Source organism: Amblyomma americanum, chromosome 10, assembly GCF_052857255.1.
Source record: "Amblyomma americanum isolate KBUSLIRL-KWMA chromosome 10, ASM5285725v1, whole genome shotgun sequence".
NCBI classification, from domain to species: Eukaryota; Metazoa; Arthropoda; class Arachnida; order Ixodida; family Ixodidae; genus Amblyomma; species Amblyomma americanum.
This window is the reverse complement of record NC_135506.1, coordinates 3,837,308-3,856,499: the sequence shown is the minus strand read 5'-3', so window position 1 is coordinate 3,856,499 and position 19,192 is coordinate 3,837,308. Positions and strand designations below refer to the sequence as shown.

Genomic DNA, 19,192 nt, shown 5'->3' with positions numbered 1-19,192 from the left:
CGCGTCTTTCGGTCAGAAGCCGGGCGCCATAACCACTTAGCCCCCGCGGCAGCTTCCTTAGCTTCTAGGCTGCTCTCTGAGCACCACCTGCTAGAGTAATGTCCGTGACCAAGATGAAAACGGCGAGGCCAGATTATCTGGTTAACGGGGTCTTTAACGCTGTCCCGTTGAAGCGGCACCCTCAGATGCGGCCCGGCCGACTAGCAGCACAGTGAACAGCAAAAGGTTCGGGTGCGCACACAACCGTCCGCCCCAGAAAGCGGCCGCCAGTGCGAGCGAGCCAGGTGCACAATTTGTGCCCTTTTGCAACTGCAAACGGCGACGCGGCCGCGCCTTTCTTCCCAAGCCTGCCTTGCGCACCCCCGCTGGTCTGGGCAACACAGCGCACAAAATATGCGCATAAAATTTTTACTTCAAAAGTTTTGGGTGCGCAAATTAACACGGTACCTCAAAAATTCTTGCAGTGGGGTGCAAGTGATGGAGTACCTATCGCTTCGTCTGCTTTGCCTAATTTCACGAAATATTTCCTAGTCCCTTTAAAGAACCCCAGGTGGTCGAATTATCCAGTCCTTCACACAGCTTCCCTCACAGCCAGAGTTGCTTTGGGAGGGGGTGTGCCCCCCCCCCAATCATTTAAGGGGGTGTAAAGTCTGCCCTGTACCTTTACTCTGTTGGACATGTGCAGTCATTTATAGTGCAGTGTTATGGCCATGCAGGTTTTTCAACAATACTGGTGGCCAAGAAACCATGATGTGTTGCAAGAACTGTCTACTTGTCAGGTCACTTTGAGGCAATCTTTTAAGGTTCTTTCTAGTAGTTAACAAGAGAGATGTGTCGTATATTTTCTATGGTTTAGATAGGATGAAAATTCCTTTGAAAGTATGTTGTTACACTGATGTCTCAGCGGCGCAGGGACTGCCTTCCTCTGCCAATGTTGCGCATGAAAGTAAAACTACTGCTCAAAAATATTTTGCGATTCTATCACACTATAATAAATGTTTTATAAGCTGTGTTTTGACTGTAGGGGCCTCAGTGGGAGGGGGTTGTGAGGGGGGCACTGCGGTGAAACTTTGTCCCCCTAATGCAAAACTCTGCGCACTCCTATGGTTAAACCCAATAAAACCAAACCAAACCATTCATTACTCGATGCGCCCTTTATATGATCTGCATCCTAAGACACACCCTGAATGCATTTCTAAACATACTGCTAAGAACCCAGCATGTGTGGAGTAGAACAAAGACTGCCCAGCAGATGTAAAATGGCACTGTTCCATAACCACTGTGATGACATGTGACCACAGTGGAGTTCTGTAGCCCCAAGGAAGGCACCTTTGGTGTGATGGCACAGTATATTTATTCCTCTCACACATCATTTGACAGAAACCAAAGGAGGGTCCAGACCTTCTGTGGGGAGCCAGCGACTGCTATCGAATGCATTGTACAGGTCCTGCATGAGTGGAGGAGAAGACAGAATTTAGGCGTGCCCATTTTGTAACGAAAGCAGACATGCAATTGTGGAGGTTTATATTTTAGGAAACAGGCCAAGTGCAATTCACTATGCTCTCAGTGCCCTGAACAAAAGGGTAAAAAAGAAACACTCAGCTGCAAAATGTCTCAGTGCCTCCCAAAGATGTTAGCTTTAAGAAAGCGGAGTTTCAAACTTTTCCATAATGAGCTAAAGACAATCGAGGCAGGACAAAGGTGGGAAGAAACATTGCAGAAAATAGTGAAATGAAACCAACCATTAATTTTTTTAGTACTGCAGCATGCAACCTAGGTGGATAAAACTGCTCTAACAAATGACGCTATCAATGCAAGTAGATCCAAAAAACAGTCCATGCTTTGGCTACCCACCTCAGATCGGGCCAGGAGCAACTTGTTGCTGGCCTCTACGTCGGGCATGCCCATGTCGTGATCTGCGAGAAAAAAAAAAAAAAAACACAGTTACCACAGATGTGCAAAAGCACAGTAAACTTAGCATCAAATGCAGAAAGCATGCAGCATACAAGATAACAAACAGAGGTTTATTTTACATAAACATAGCCCCAACAGGCCTGGCACTGAAGGCAAGAGATAAAAATTGGTTTGGTTTATGGGTTATGGGGGTTTAACATCCCAAAGCGACTCGGGCTACTAGTGGCGCCGTAATGAAGGCCTCCGGAAATTGCGACCACCTGGTGTTCTTTAACGTAGCAAGCAATTGAAGAGATCACATCACATTTTGTGTGTTCTTCCGAAAGAAAGTCTCCAAAACATTTGACCATCCCCCTAAAACTGCAATACAAAATGCAAGAAAGACTTGAACAGCATTAAATTCTATAAGGTATTCTTTTAATTGACAGTGCATTTCATTTTAAATTCAAACTGCATATGAGCCCCAGTTAAAGCTGTTTTTTTTTTTTAAATGTACTACAAAGCATCAGCCAGCCAGTACTATCTACAAATGTAGATGTGGGTCTTAAAAACGAAAATTATTACTAGAGATATTGCAATGAAATTATACTCCGTCTCACAAGCTGTTTGCAGTACTGTGGAAGGTAGGGGCACCCTGATCCAATCAGGATAGAGCGTATTACATAGCTGTATGTCTACGTATGTCGCCCCCGTGAATTTGACTTGTGGCTCCTTATATGTGAAAAATTGTGTACTAGCATGTAGCCTTTTTATTTCTGCAGCAGGTGGTGCTTGTTTTTTTTTTGTTTTGGATGGGCAAAAGTTTGTTACAAAGGGACTTGCCCAACTTTTTCTTCTTTTTGTCACATCCCAGCTGATTGCAATGTTTCTGCCATGCGTATATACAAATATTTAATTTAATGTGGCCACTGCCAAAGAAGCTGGGTCGAATGCAGGCTGGGGCAGCTGTATGTTTATGGAGGTGAAATGCAAAACAAGTCCGTGTGCTGTGCGATTGTCAACACACAAGGTCAAAATTAATCCGCAGCCCTCCACTACGGCGTCTGCCATAGCTAATAGGAGATATATATATAATTGGTTTTGGGGGGGAAAGCAAATGGCGCAGTATCTGCCTCATATATCGTTGGACACCTGAACCGCGCCGTAAGGGAAGGGATAAAGGAGGGAGTGAAAGAAGAAAGGAAGAGAGAGGCGCCGTAGTGGAGGGCTCCGAAATAATTTCGACCACCTGGGGATCTTTAATAGGAGACTCTCTGTTCTCATTTTCACTACTCTCACTACGATGGTAATGAATGATCCTAACTTGTACGCACACAAGTAATGAACCACGTTAGCCCGTTAGAGGAGTTCACATCTCATCCTCATCACAACTCGGATCAGTACTCCTGGTTGTTGTCACCTCCAGGTTGATTACAACAGCAGGACTTTGGCCAACAACATCGATGACGTGGTCCAGTTTTTTCAGCACATATTCCTCTTTGAGAACATCCACATAGCTCTTCAACTTGTCAACAGTCACTTGCATGATGCCTTGCCAAACCAGAGGCTCCATGTTTTGAAGCTTACATCATAGCACTCGCCATGAAACCCTTGATGGCACTCCAAACAAGCTGTATAGTCGAATCCCACTTCAACGAAACTCATAGGACCCAAGGAAAATTTCGTTAAGCGGAAGCTTCATTGTTGTGAAATTTACAGATTGGACTGGACAGTTCATTAATGTTTATTTTCCAAAAATCTGCCAGCTTCGGTCTTTCACCATTTTAAAATTGGCGCTATGGCGCTATTTACTTGGTGCCCCGGAAATCTTGGATAACAGACCTGTTCACATAATACAGTGAAATCTAAACACAACGAACTTTGCGGGACCCCGGTGTTGTGACTTTGAGGTGGTCCCGTAACACTCGCCAGTCGTTTTGTGACAGAGCGTTGCCAGCTCTCTAGTTGGTAGCGAAGACTCCGAGTCAGGCGTCGGTGAGAATAACAAAAAGGATTTTATACATTATGTAGAGAGCATTATACAGGACGAGATCGGCACGGGGGCCGAGAGCTAACAGCAAACGCGACTGTTTTCGCACAGCGACGTCCAGCAAGACTCCAACGCGTCACACATCTCACTCCACTCGTGAGCGCACTCGGCTCAATGTGGGTCGGTCTCTGTAGAACGGGCTCGCTAGAACAGAGTGCTCTCCAGGCGGCAGCGTTGGGGCTTATATAGTCCCGAGAAACGGCCATCAATCAAGAGGACCAATAAAAAGCCAGCACTTGAGAGCCGTCCGAGAGGTCCAACCAGCGACCGCGCTGGCCACCTGCTTCAAGTTTGCTGCGTGCGGTGACTTCCAGGAAGAAAGGGGAACCGGCACCTGGCTGTCTAGCAATTTGCTGCACGTTTCGCTCGCCGATGCTTCTCCATAGGCGCCGCTGCCTGGTGGCGCAGCATCTTAGCTTGTCAAGGGAGCGTTAGGGCGCTGCTGCCTTGCGGCGCAGCACCGGGCTTGTCCAGGGGCGTTCGCAGGAGAAATTTTGCATCTTGTAGATTTGGAATCCGGGCTGGTTGTCCGGGCACAACATCAGCGAATGGTTTGTTATACTGAAATATCGTAATGACGAAATAATCGCAAACAAAAGGCAATAAATACGCCGCTCAAGGATAATTTCATACCTTAAGAAAGGGTTCTCGCGTGGGCCAGGCATGCGCACTTCGCCAAACTGTGCGATGAAAGTGTGAATGTTGCCAATCGACGCCAATGCATCTGAAGTTGAGATAGCTTCGTCCACATGGTCTGTACGTGGCGATTCTGCGTCATCGTCCAGGTTATCCTCATCCCCTTGATCGTTCCCGCGCACGCTGATGACGATGTCTTTTTCGGTCAGCTCGGCTGACATTAAAGGTGCACTAAAGAGGAATCAGAACTAGTGTTTTTACCGCGGGAACTGTATCTACACGTTCTGGGAATTCTTAGAAACCTCGAATTATTCTCCTGCGCGGCCAATTTCCCTAATTAAATCGGATTACAAGTCGTGGCTCCCGCCTTTTTTTTAAACTCAACGCAGTAGGTAGGCGGAGTCAACCAACACGTGGAGCGCCTTTCAGCCAGTCCAGTGACGGCTTCGCTTTCGCTTTTATTTTGTTTTTTAGGCTTCTGCGAATAAACAGCTTCGGTCACATACAATATAGCTGCAAATTAGGCTCACGGAAATAAAAATATATGTGGACTCCTTGATTTACATATCACTCTGGCGATGGCGGAGCGGCAAGCCGCCACGGGACTGGCTGACGCGTTGGTTGACTCCTCCTACCTACCGCGTTGAGTAAAAAAAAAAAAACAACAACAAAAAAGCAGGAGCCGGGATGTTTAATTCGATTTAATTAGGGCAATCGGCCGCAAAGGACAATAATTCGAAGTTTCTAAGAATGCCCGGAACGTGTAGATAGAGTTCCCGCGGTAAAGAGACGATTCCAGATTCCTCTTTAGTGTACCTTTAAGGCTTTGCTGTCGCACTCAATGTAGGCCGCATAAGTTACCGACGGATCTACGGGCATTTCCTCGGTAATTTCGTCCCACAAGGCACTGCTGTCATCCCGTATGTCGTCGCTTTGTTCCGTGTGAGGCGGCGCGTTTCAGACTTCGCAGTCTTCTGCCTCTGCCAATCAAAAGCCCTGCTTTCTGCCAACAGTTTTTAATGGTACATGCTTTCACATTCCACTACGCTCCAGTGAGCATTTCTGCAGCTTGGCGGACGTCAACTGCAGTTGGGCGCCCGAACCGGATGTTGATGAGCAGTCGCTGCACTAGCCTCTTTTGGAATTGTGCTTTTACACCTTTTATAATTCCTTGGTCCAGGGGTTGGAGCAATGCAGTGTTGCTGGGGGGCAAGAACTCCAGGCGCACATCTGTGAGGCGTACATTCCCGATGTGTGCGGAGCAATTGTCCATGATGAGTATTTTCTTCCCATCCCTCCTCATCTGGTCGTTTAGCTTGACGAGCAAACTGGAAAACAACTCTCGCGTTATCCAGGCTCGCTTATTAGCCCTGTACTCATATGGCAAAGACTCTATGTTCTTTAGGCAGCGAGGGCTGGCGCACTTCCCTATGACTAGGGGTTTCAGTTTTTTGTTCCCAGTGTGTTGCAGCAAAACAGGACAGATACCCGGACAGAGGATTTCTTTCCACCCCTGCACTTTTGCCCCTTGAAATTCATTGTTTTGTCGGGCAGAAACTAGTAAAAGCAGGCTGTTTTGTCGGCCTAACCATTGCGCAACCCTCAGTGATCTCCTGAAAGCGGTCGTTGCGCCAGCAGATTGCGCCTTCTTTGTCCGCAGCTGCCTCCTCGCTGGAAACCACTTGCCAAGTAATTCCAGACCATTGTCGAAACTGAAAAAGCCAGCCAGAACTTGCTTCGAATCCAGTGAGACCAAAGGCAGCGGCGAATGAACGTACTTTTTCTTGCAGCATTGGGCCAGACACTGGAATGTTTTGAAGCCTAAGCTCCTTGAACCAAGTGGGAACAGCTTCGTCCACATTTTTGTGAATGTGGCAAACATTTTCTCGCGGGATCAAGCTGGGACCGTTGACGAATCTTGGTGATTTTTTCCCTATCTTTTAAAATGGTAGCAACGGTTTGACGGCGCAATGCTGCACTCTTTGCACAAGTTCATCTGCTTTTTTCCGGCGTCCAGCTCATGGAGAATTTCAACCTTCTCCTTCAGCGAAAACTGTCGTCACCTGTTTTTAACAAGGGCAGCAGCAGAGCTCATAGTCCTGCTCTTCAACTCAGCACTACACAGAACTAACTTCGCGTCTTCCTGGAGTTTGGACAAAAAGCAGGTAGCAAGACCTCGCCTGCACCACCAAGCCATTGCCCTTTAACAAAACCAGTTGTTGGGCGAGTTGGTGCTGACGATGATCCATAACAGCGCGACAGACGGGACAAAGAAGAGGAGACACAACACACAGCACTGTGTGTTGTATCTCCTCTTCTTTGTCCCGTCTGTCGCGCTGTTATGGATCATTGCCCTTGCTTGAAAACAGAACAACAAAAAAAAAATGGCGGAAGTTTAGTGGATGGAACTTCTGGCAAGAAACAGATGATGATAGCTACAGCTCTGATATGCCGCAGCGAACTCATCTTAATTTTGAAAAACTTAGCAGTAACAACGTGCATTTCTACGGGGGATCAAATAAATTACGCACGTTATTTTGAAATGTTTGGTTTTTTGATATTCGTAGTAGTGAAATATTTCTGCATTGAAAATACAGTAGCCGACAGGTAATTCGGACTCCAATAATTAGGACATGTAGGATATTACGGACTTCGATGAGGCACCGTCAGTCACACCATAGAAGCGCATACATATTCGCGACGGATATTTCGGACTTTCCGAAAGTTCAATTTTTCGACTAATTTCAGTCGCCTGCGGGCCAAGATCTGCCATCTTATCGGCTTTTAACCGACGCAAAAGGCGCCAACTTGGATTGAGGTGGATTTACTCTGCAGTTGGATTGGCTTGACATACTTTCGGTGCGTCATTTTGCCAGTAGAGGTCCCTGCGATCGCTGCCACTTTGAGGTGGCAGTCGGATTGTCATTGGCATGTACTAAAGCTGCAAGGGGTGCGAGGTGCTCTGAAGCCAGCTTCTCCACTAATACTGCCTTGACCATGGCTGGACTGGAGGGGAGCAACGAGTGCGGACAGAGCTGCCGCCTGTCCGGCTAGGTTCTGACAAAGCGCTGATCGCACGTTACTTTGACAGTGGTATTCACGACTGCGTAGCAGTGAAGCACATCTCTGCAGGCGCACGATTCGGCAGTCCGCAAGCATACCATAGACAGGGATTTGTGCTGGGAGCACTGGGGCTGGGGAACTTCGCACATCAAGCATTGTCATCACCTCACTGGCTTGTGGCGAAATAGAGATTGGCCATTCCCGCATATCCCCCAGATCTTCGAATTATCCGGTAAAATTGACATTCTAAAGTATGGGACCTCAGAGATTTGTTGAACTATCCAGGATTTCGAATTAAGCGAGCACGAATTATCAAGGTTTTACTGTATAGCAGTCTATAGCTAGGAGTTGGACTTTTCGGTTTAAACTGAAATAATAATAAATAAACATACACCAAATTGGTTTTCAAAACCCGGTTTTAACCAAGAAAAGGTAAGTATTCTCTGCATTCAAGGCATAGCCAGCTCGCAGTTTAGCATGAGTTACACTCAGTCAAAGGTGGAAATGAACTAAGAGAAGCTGCGAGTGTGATACAACAGTGGTATTATTGGATAAGCAGAGCGCAGTTGTGAGATTTGACTCCGTCAGCTTACACATCTCTGCAGACTGGGAAGCACCAGCAGCTTGCCACCTGCTATCATCACCCCCTTAGAGCAGCTTGGTTCATGGTTTTAACAGGTTTAACGTTCCAAAGCGACTCAGGCTATGAGGAATGCGGTAGTGGAGGGCTTAGGGTTCTTTAACGTGCACAAACATCACAGGACATAAGCCTTTAGCATTTCGCCTCCCCAGAAATTCAACTGCCGCAGGCAGGATTGAACCACAGTATTTCGGGTCAGCAGCCAAGCCTCATAACCACTGAGCCACCGCGACGGCTTTCTTGGAAAAGTTAGTATGTTAAGTCTGTCAACTGCATGTAGGACACTCCATGCATGGCCATGACGAAAAGTATGTACAGAAAAGTCCAACCGCTATCTATAGTACATAAGCTTATCTGCAGGAAACAGTAAGGCATCAGACAGGTTTTGGTTACAGCTGCTCCATACAAGAGTGGAAAATAAACATATTACAGAAAAAATACTTGCCTTTCACTAAGCTGTCCAAGCCAACTATAGCTGGGTATGACAGGGAAAACAAATAGCCAACCAATTTAATGTGCATTTGGTGGCAATTAGAATGTGAATTGGACAATTCAAAGGTCAACAGAAAAATATTATTTTAGTTCAGGGGGACTACTAAATGCTTTTGTGGTTAAGTATCCTTTAAAAGGTGCAATGCCCACTCCATGATAGCGATAACTTGCCTGAAATGCTAAGAAGCTCCACAGTGTATACTGTTTCATACATCAGGTGCAACGCTGTGAAAGGTACGGAAGTAGTCCAGACGGGAAAATAAAGAGAGGCGTGTTACTCCGTGCTTGTTCTGTGCCCGAATGGGTCTATGGCACGAGAAAGCGACAGTGTGTTGTCAGCAATAACAGTGCATCAAGATCATGACAAATGTGTCGTGTGGTAAGCCTGAAAGGCAAAGCTTTTAACTGTTTCGCTCACCATAAATAACGCACTACTTTTTGGTTGCGGATACAGGCAGCGCAACCAAGAGCGCCAGCTCTGACAGCATTGAACATGATGTTTGAAACGGAGTATAGGCCAAAGTGAAGTGGGGCATGCAGCAACGGCAGCTCACCTTCAATCTCATTGTCCGACTCGGAATTCGCAGCTGTTGGCTGAGGTACAGGTGGATTGGGACCTTGGGGCACGGCTGCCGCTGCTGCTGCCACCGCTGCCGCGTTGGTGGCGTCCTCGTAGCCACTGGGCTGCACAGCAGGAATGCTACAGCTTTGCCAGAAGCTACGCCACCAAGCCTCACACCTCGACCACTCTCAACTCGCGACACAATGTGTCCGTACAATCATGTCAAGCACGCAGTCACCAGGCAATACCAATGGTCCTGGATCACCCCATTTCACAAAGCCAATACTAGAGAGCTTTAGAATAAGGGGACCCTATCGTTTAGGGATATCAGAACAGCAGGGTGCCAGAGCGAATGCGCAGAACAATAACACCCCTCTGGTTATTAATGCGAAACCATTAGATGGCTTACTGACATGAAAGCAGCGTCACCCAAAAAGTGGCGGCATTACAAAATTCATGAGTGGTTAAAACTGTGGGACGTCATCGATGGCAGGAAAATACGAAATGTTAACCAGCAGTATTCCACCTTGTCACACAAGGTGCAACATTTTTCCATCCTCACACAACACCGCTGTTCAAGGCGGGTTCAGTTTCCGAGCTTGTAAATAACCACATGAAACTAAAAGTGCTAGCATCTTTGGCCACACTCGGGCCAAACACTGTCAGAGATTGTAGCAAAGGATGCAGAGTTTTGCCACTATGCTCAGTTCCACTTACAGCGACAGCCGACGGATCAGGAGGTTGCAGGTACTCCGGCTGCTGGCCATAGTAGCCCGGGTATCCCTGGTAGCCCTGGTATCCAGCGTAGTACTGCTGGTACTGCTGCCACGGGTTGTAGTAGTTCTGGTAGTTGTAGCCATAGTTACCATAGTACTGCTGGTAAGTCTGCTGTCCCGGCGGTGTAGCCATGCTCACGGTGGTCGGAACGTTGGTCCTACAACCAGAGAACAAAAACAGGAAATTTCACAGATGGTGTGAACGTCACACCCACACTTCTAATTGGGGCTATTATATTCAGGGCCAAGAACATGTGGACGTGAAATATGATCCTGGGGTGCTGTTAGGAAAATGGTATGTCATGGTATGTGAGGCTCACATCCCAGACGCTGCAATGGAAGGAGGGAGTACTTAAAAAAAAAAAAAAGAAGTGCTCCCTAGAATGATGCCTTTGGTCGGCTGTGCCTTCCTATTCGATGTAATGCCAACACATAACCCAACGCTGCAGAGTTAGTGCTAGCCAAGCTGCTAGCACCTTATCTTGCCAACAAATGGGCATACCACAAGGAAATCAATGGTATACATTTAATCAACTGGTAATAAAAATTTATCATCAGATTCAACAGGTTTTTATAAATAAACAAGTGGCAGAAAAACTTGCACCTCATCTTCACTTTAGAGATAAAGGCCTCAAGACAACTGCTCTTCAATCACAAGAGGACCATTTTTGTGTTTTGCAAAGAAACTAAATGACGCTACAAAGAGAGCCTGCATATAAATGAATAGAAAATTACTTAAACATTAAAAGACTGCTGCTAATGAAAAGTGGAAATGGTTTTCCTAATAGCCAAATCGACACAGCATACACAATGATTCCTTATGCACAGAAAGAAAAAATTACCTCTGAGGCTGCAAGAACAAGCAATTCACCAGCATAGAGAAAAATTTGAATGCAAAAGACACAAGAAGGCTCTTGTCAAAACATGACACCAAAGCACAAATATGGTAAGCACAAATATTTGCTTGCGCAATGTATCGCCATGTCTTGTATATCTACAGGCTCTCTTTTGCAATAAACTGTTGCAAGTTAGCGCTCGTGTGTGTTCTTTCATGTCCTTGTCTGATGTTGCGCTATTTTATACGTCATGCACTACCAACAAGCCCAAACCGCCACTTTGTTGGACAAATATGGTGATGACACCCAAGCACTGCCCACCACTTTGCCTACACTCAAGCAGTGAGCTGTGTGAACCAAAACATGGTGGATACCAAAACTCGTGTTAGGAAATACTGGCCCACAAACACAGCCATTAAACATGTTGCCACAAGCACTAAATGTACAGTTTAATATTTCTTCAAGGAGCATGTTGGGGCTGTCTTCAGTGCAGCAAGGGCGGAGCAAGAGTTTTGAGCTTGGACGCCCTCATAGTATGGTGGGCCACTGTGCAAGCTGGCACGTATTTCCATATTTCGCACACATGGTCATTAGTAATTACTTCAATTTTCTTCAACTACAAAGTTACAGTGAAAGCTTCATAGCTTTGTTTTGTAGCCATAAGGCTGTGCTTGGGTGGATGCTAACAAGTAGTTATTCCCTAATTACAAATGGTCACTGGATGCCACTTTCTTGGCAGGTATTTAAACTTTTGAAGCTCCTCTTAACTCCAGTGCGTTCACTCACGGCTGCAGCAACCACAGTGGTACAGTCCTGGCCATAATATTACAGAGCACGCTTCAACACCTAAGCTCTTGTCTTGCCTCATCTAGCAAAAATTAGGAAGTACACACGTAGCACATGCTGCTAGTGCGCTCCTGTATAAATCCAAGAAACCATCATATTTGTTTACGAAACATAGGAGAAATTTCCAAATGCCCAAAACATGCTTCATAATACTTTGGCCGCACCTGTACAGCCATAAACAAAAGTTTGTGGGATACAGATTGGTGAAAAAAATAAATATATAGATATTTCTATGTTGCTTCGTTAGTCAGTCAGCTGGTCTTTTTCCAGTGAATGGAGCGCACGCGTTCCCTCGTGATTCAGTACATTTCATTGACCTGCTTTTAACCGACCGCACAGAAGTATTTATATTTGTTTTCATGAAGCCGCATCCTGCTAACTTTTGTCTATGACTGTACAGATAGCGTTCACAGAGGGAGTTTGCCAAGTGTGCCACATCACTGTGCCTTCATTCTGCTCTCAGTATTAGGACCTTACAACTGCCATGACGTACTGTGTGATATAAACAAACATAAAAAAGTAAGAATTTAATAATTAAAAATGTAGACAGTAGCATGACATGCTATTCACACACAGAAATGCAGCACCACCTGTTTGTTGCAAATGCAACTATCCTGGCTTTTTTTCATTATTAAAAAAATGCTTTCCTGTGCATTTTTCTAAAAACCACTTCATGCATACACCTTCCTAATTACTGAATTATTTTCCCCGTTACTCTTGAATCACCCGGTACAATGCCATGCTCTTAACCCTGAACTACAGCAGCTTCAGGAAAAGAGGAACTGCGGTGGTGGTGTGCGAGTGGGGCAGCCGCAACAGCGCTGGTCAAGAGAAGTGACGCGGTTGGGGAGCGACGACTACCTTTTGGGAGTGGCACTGCTAACGCGCAGGGCTTTGCCGCCCAGCCCCTCGAAGCCGTTCATGATGTCTAGTGCCTGCTGGTGCTCCTCTGGGCTGCCGAAGCGCACAAAGCCATAGCCCCGACTCTGGCCGCTCTCGTCCAGCACCACTGAAACAACACCCCCACAGGCCGCTTGCACCCACTCGCACCCAGGGGCCTCTCCAGGGACAACACACACCGGCAGAGGAGGAGGAGGGCGGCAGCCCCAAAGAGGGAGGAGACATGCACCAATCGTCAGCTGCGCCCTTCACGGGAGCCTCAAAATGGAACAGTGTTGCACTCACATGCAACTGTTATACACTTTGTTTGACAGAGCTACGTGTCGCCATACTCCATGACATTCTTGGTGTTGTTACGTGCCATGAAAGAAGATAAAATTTCTTCATCTCTCAAGCTCTGTGCTGGGTTCCCATTCGCTCGCATCGTCGCTGTCTAGTACCTCAATGTCAATGCAATGTTAGTCTTCAAATCTTCATCAGCCAAATGCTGAAGTAAAAGTTTCGCTCTGCCTGTCAGTTCCCCGTGACTTCCACTGCATATGTACGGAAAAGAAATAATCTTTTCTAACCTTAGCAACTTTTGATATCCACAGTCAAGAGCTCAAAACCTACAACAGCTTTTGCATTGTAAAGAATTAACTTTTCAGATTGCCTTCTAGCCTGCCTCCTTTCCATCTCACGAAATAACACCCCCTGCTGCCATAAGAAAACTCCCACACAAAACTGGAAAACATTTTGGATGCTAGTGGCAGAAGGCCCATTAAAAATTCTAATTTTATTTATAAGCACGAGGGTGTCATCAAACAGTTTTGGGTGATTTTTCCACAAGGTTTTTTTCAAAGATACAAACAAAGAGTAGTACTTCCCTGTCAACTCAAACTACATATAAAGTAGTTCTAAGAGGATTTGATAAGGTATGATGTTAAATTCATCTAAAGTTAAATCTGGCCTCAACACCACAAAAATCTCATGTTCAATCAAGCACAGTTTAACATTTAATCACTGTCTCTGGGATTTCTACACCTCGCTTAAAAGTGCACTGAAGTTATTCTTGGCCACACTGTGCACTCTCAGTGAAACCACTTGGAAAGCAGCAGCAGCACACACTGCTATTCAAAGATCTATCTGGGGGCGCTGTGAGGGCAACAGCTCAAAACAGCAGCAAAGACTGCACAAAGGCCCAATGTCTCCAATGAACAACAGCCTCCCTCGGCAAGGCTGCCAGGACACTCCTCCTTGCCAGTGAGGCCCCGTGGAGAGAAGGAAAATGCACACACACGCGAGGCCTTGCAGCCTGAAAAATTCCCACAAGAAAAAGAAGCTGAAGGCAAGAGGGCATACATGTCTCGAGCGTCTTCAGTCATCGTCCCGTCATCATGACACCTGAAGCCGCCAATCAATCAATATCAGTTAAGCACATGTCCAGACAAAGCCTCAAAATGAAAAAAATGTCCAGATCTTCCAGCAATCGAGCAAAAACTGTCACACAAAACGTGCGCAACAAGCAAGGTGCTTACTATCATAGACAGCTGTGGATTCCGGTGTTGCGTCAAGCAAACTGCAAAAGACGTTTTGCCATTCACATTAAGAAAAACTACACTGAGTGCTCCTAAGTGCCCAGATCCCAGATTAGTGCTCAAGTTTACATTTAAACTTACAGTGGTTTGTCAGTCACCTGACAAAGCCCACGCCCCTCATTCTGCAAACATAGAGAAGAGGTCACTGACGGCACCTAACTGGATAACACAAATGAATATTTTCTTTGAAAACTGCCCATGATGCGAACAACTTCCTGCTAAACATTGGACCCATTTCAATCAGTATATGCCGAGCTGTTGAGAAATACCACAGTATAATATGAAAGAGTTTATAGCATCAATGTTGGAAGTATGCATGAAGCACATAAGCTACAGAAAAAAGAGCCCAATGCACTACCACACTCTGCAGCATTCACAGCTCAACACAGCAGCAGCTCACTTTAAATGTGCCTTTCCTCATTAAGCAGTCATCACAAGTGAGCATCTCTAAATGACAGTTAACAATTACGGAAAAAATCTCTCCATCAGAGCAGCAAAGCATATCACAAATCAGTGACTTACCCTTGGCTGCTTTCACTGAAGGAAACCTCGAATGAAATGCTGTGTACAGGCTCAAATCGTCAACGTCAGTGGTCAGGTTGCCAACAAAGGCCGAGTGCTCAGTTCTGGAAATGACGGTGGCAAAAATGACATCCCTCAAATTAACACTTGGCATGGCAATAATAATTAATCTTGAGATCTCAGAAACAGTTTCAGCACGGCCAAAAATAAAACTGAGTGTGCCCCTCCCATATAACATGCCAGCGCTGTAAAGTCAGAAAAAAATGCAAAGTGGACCTTATTGGCAGTGTCTGCGCTCAAGCTGCATCTGTTAACCTAGACATGGCAAAGCCACCACCAAATATCTTTCCTCAGCTAACAGCTATACATTACAGTCGAACCCCACTACAATGAAATTCACGGGGTGCGCGAAAAATTTCGTGGAAGCGGATACTTCGTTGTGGTGAAATCAGCCCAAAAAACTAAGATCTGACTGCACTGTTCAAAAATATCATTGATTTCCAAAAAATTCGGTCATCTTGGCTTGCGTCCTTCTAGAGGACATGAGTGTCGTGGTGCGTTTCACACTCGGCCAACAACTGCATCGCGATGTCCTGGTCACGCGCACCAATGAAAACACGAATTTTGTCAAATGCGTCCATCACATGCAATGCAGACGGCAGGGCTGGTGCATCTTGCACGTCGCTCTCATCTTCAGACGAGGCGTCTTCAATTATTGCTTCATCGGTTAGCTCCTATTGGAGCGTGCTATTGAAGATGCCGAAATCCGCAGTGATGTCATTTTTCTTCCTCCCGCGTGAGGCCTCTCGAATTATGCATGCTTTACTCTCCAAAGAAAGGAACTTGCGCTTTCTGCACGGCGTTGCCATGCTGGCATTGAGTCTAGCACACTAACACAAATAAAAAACCCAACAATCGCACTGCGTCGGGGCGGCCCCGCTGCGCTTCTCTGTCGATATGACGGACGATATTGCACGTTATGACAGACGATATGATGGACGATATTGAATGGCACCACCAATTCACACTCGAAGCACTATGGGGCACACATCGATTCCAGCAAGCGTTTTCAGTGAAATAAAATGCCATGAACGTACGGAGGGGTAACGTTATGCTTGTTTTGTCGTAAAATAAATGTTAAGCCCAACTCCACTGAACAAAAATTTCGCTGAAGCGAAAACCCATCTGGAAAGATAATTCGTTGTGGCGAGAACTAGCATGCATTGTTTTCTAAGGCTAGCTGACGGGGAATCTGAAATATTTTGTTGAAGCGGCGCTCGTTGTAGCGGGGTTCGACTGTATTAACATACTGCCTGCATCAAGGGTCACTGGTGGGTTATGTCATGCATTCATGCTGTGCTGCCACAAATATTGGCTCACATGAAGCCATCAGAAAGATTTTGTTTTAAGGCCCAAGAAGGAGGACCTTAAAATCTGTCCCATAGCTTCATCATGTGACCCAGTATTCGTGGCAGCACAGTGGTGGTGTGAATATATGACGTGTCAACAAACTCCATTCTCATTTGGAGACCAATGCTGAGCACACATGCAGCTCAGACATGAGGCACTCACACATATGCTATGTGCTCGCATTTGCTCATATCACTAGCAAAGACTGTCAAGGAAAACTGAGGCAGTCTAGTGACAAACAGGCAAAAAAAGGAAAGGAAATCTGTGTGCCGAAGAAATAAACACTCACTGTTGCTGTGAGGCGTCCTTGCTGTGACAGGCGTGGTTCAGCTTGAACCTTTTGGTCTATTTTGAGGGTAAGGAAGGAGGGAAAAAAAGAAAGATATCAAATGAACTTCGAAGACCAGAGACAATCTAACAGTCCTGAGAAAGCTCCCTATAGCTATGCTGAATCCTGCATTCCTTGAAATGGTTTTCAAAATATAATTTCACTTTCTTTCTTTTTTGCAGCAGCCTGGGTCTTTTAACAAGTGCACATTGCAAATCTATCCTCAGTTTCGCATTTGCCATGCAATGTTCTGCAAGCTCTGGAAGTAATAGACCTCTCCTGGGCTACGCCATGGATGATGTTTTGAGGGAGGGGTGAAGGGCCTGGCTTGGCGTGGTTGGAATAATATTCCACAGCTGGCGGCGTGGTGCAGTGGATTTGGTCTCATGCGGTGACAATTTGCTGTTTTTCTCAATGCTATCTTCTTGTTATGAGGTGGAATGCGCTAATCGATCGAAGAAGACCAGCGTCATCATCGTGAAAAGACCAAAGCGACAGACATGAAGCGCCGGCAGGACCTGTGAGGCGCATTTTATTGTAAGCAGATTATCGGGGTATACTCACGCATCCATGTATTTCTGGGTCAACAAGCAAGTACTTAGCTTGCTTTATTTCCGCCCCAAAAGAACCACACAGGAAACATGGCCGATCAGAGCGCTCAGGAATCCTAATGGGATGTGAGCACTAGAAGTACTCTAACAACTTCTTGTTAGGCATTTAATTAGTTTATCCTGGTGCAGCAAATCGTGTTCAAGAAGCTAGCTTTTGTCACAAGACAGCTCGCAAGGGCATGCCAGCACTCTGGCTGCTCAAGTAAAGCCACATTCCAGCCTGAATCGCAACATACCACGTTTGAGCGCTGCAGTATTAGGGCACTCGGCATGAATATTATGCAATACTGTACAAAATGCACTTATTTACGTAGCTATTCTGCATGTGCATCGCATGCGTTGCTCCGCACTACACCTACCATGGATAGTATACATTCTAGCAGTGACGTGTTTGTCAGACAGAACTCAATCTAAACGAGACAAACTAAGAACGTCCATACTTGAAGGAAAGATCGCCGAGCTAAGCATGGTGCTTGTTCATATGCTGCCGTTTTCGCTCATGAGCACAAACATTTCGTAGGGCTCAGCAGTCACTTTTGTGAAGGGTCTTTAGAAAGCAGAAATCCGGTGCTGAGGTCTGAAATTACCCCATTGCCAACATGCCCCTCCATTGCGAGGCCGTACAGTTTTCAAGTGACTCGTAGGATTTCAGTGCCTGGCAGGCTTGTTCTAGATAGGTACACAAAAATATCTCCAAAGTGCACGCGTGCCAGACACTCGAGGTCATTTTTCGAGTTGCCAATCACTAACAGGTCCAATTACTGGAGAGCCGCATACTTGGGGCTCATCCAAAGGTTATTAATGCACAAATTCAGGCAGAAAATGCACATCGTCAGAAAACTCCATGACACTCCAGAGAGCAGGGAAACCAGACTGGAAAGGCTGCTTTTGCCAACCAACCCAGCTTTCTTTCGGCACGCCCACTTACCCACGTGCTCCCTTGACATCACACAGTTTGCAAAGAGGGAGAGGCCTATTCACATGCAAAAGCATATGCTTTAAATGCGGTACGAAAGCTATGAACACTAGTGTGCTCGTCTGGTTCTACAGCTCTCAAAGCTGTTCCTGTTCTAAACATTGAAGACAATATTTAGAACAGCCACAAGCCCGCGATAGGTCCTCCTTGCCACGATATTGCTTTTACCTGTACACAGTGGCACCCACCGGGTTCGAGCCGGGTATCGGCTTGCCGTCGCACTTGAGCAGTATCCTCTGCGCCGTGACTTCGTCAATGAAATCCAGGAAGCCGTAACCCAAGGGGAGTCTGCGAATGTAAACCACAAACAAAAAAAGAAGGCATGGACCCAAGCGTGAGCAAGTGGACCGGATCCCGGCACACGGGACGCCACTTACCCGGTCAACTTATTCGTGATGATTTTCGTGGACAAGCATGTTTCCCCCATCATGGCGAAGGCTTGCTTCAAGAATGCCTCATCCATGTAAGGCTCAATCTGGCAAGAACATGACGCGATTCCGAGACCTTGCCTTCGCTAACAAACCGCGCTAATTTCGCTACGTATGCTTCGCGCGGCATTTTCATTCGAATCTTTACAAAAGCACTATGCTAAACATATAAAATACCTAATGCGTACAGGACAGCGAGTCAAGAAACAAGCCTTACAACGTTGCATTTTCTGACCGATTTCCACGTCGTCACATAACACATGGTAAGCCTAGTTACTCGGCAGCTTCGCGCACACTTCGAAGAGCAAATGTGTCGACTTACATCGCCCATCCACAGCGTTCCTCTAGACATACTGATCTCCTGCTGATGATCCTGCACTCACTAATAGCAAACAACTTATTTTAATGTTCAGCACCTAACACTTTCTTTAAAAACAAGCATGGAGATGCCGCGCGCACACAACAATCGACGCGCAATTTCACTCTTTCAAGCAAAAAAAAAAAAAAAAACATTAGCGCAGTGTTGTTGGTTGGCTGTCTTGCTACGGGCTGGTCTGGCTGCCACATAGATCGCTACCTTTAAGCACTTTAAGGACGAAGTATATTTAATGGAACTTACACTTATGTAGTTTTCATTTCTTCTCAA

The 19,192-nt window shown here is 46.0% G+C and overlaps 1 protein-coding gene across 1 annotated transcript; it reads right to left on the bottom strand.

The window, feature by feature from the left end:
* Positions 1-1,335: 1,335 nt before the first annotated feature.
* Positions 1,336-19,037, bottom strand: LOC144107879 (tRNA selenocysteine 1-associated protein 1-like). The gene is made up of 10 exons (XM_077641101.1): positions 18,869-19,037; positions 18,496-18,593; positions 18,307-18,406; positions 16,493-16,548; positions 14,794-14,897; positions 12,656-12,803; positions 10,054-10,270; positions 9,329-9,458; positions 1,855-1,916; positions 1,336-1,447 (listed from the first exon to the last, which is right to left on the bottom strand). The coding sequence occupies exons 1-10, from the start codon at positions 18,896-18,898 to the stop codon at positions 1,370-1,372; spliced, it is 1,023 nt and encodes a 340-aa protein (XP_077497227.1). The 5' UTR covers positions 18,899-19,037; the 3' UTR covers positions 1,336-1,369.
* Between the last annotated feature and the right edge of the window lie 155 nt (positions 19,038-19,192).

What these genes read in the sequence shown, in the direction of transcription:
- LOC144107879 (XM_077641101.1), bottom strand. Translation starts at nt 18,898, where the DNA reads ATGTCTAGAGGAACGCTGTGGATGGGCGAT. An exon ending in AGCAGTGCCACTCCCAAAAG is followed by an intron (nt 10,271 to 12,655) that starts GTAGTCGTCGCT and finishes CTCTGGTTGTAG; the next exon opens with GACCAACGTTCCGACCACCG. An exon ending in CTGATCCGTCGGCTGTCGCT is followed by an intron (nt 9,459 to 10,053) that starts GTAAGTGGAACT and finishes CCTGCTGTGCAG; the next exon opens with CCCAGTGGCTACGAGGACGC.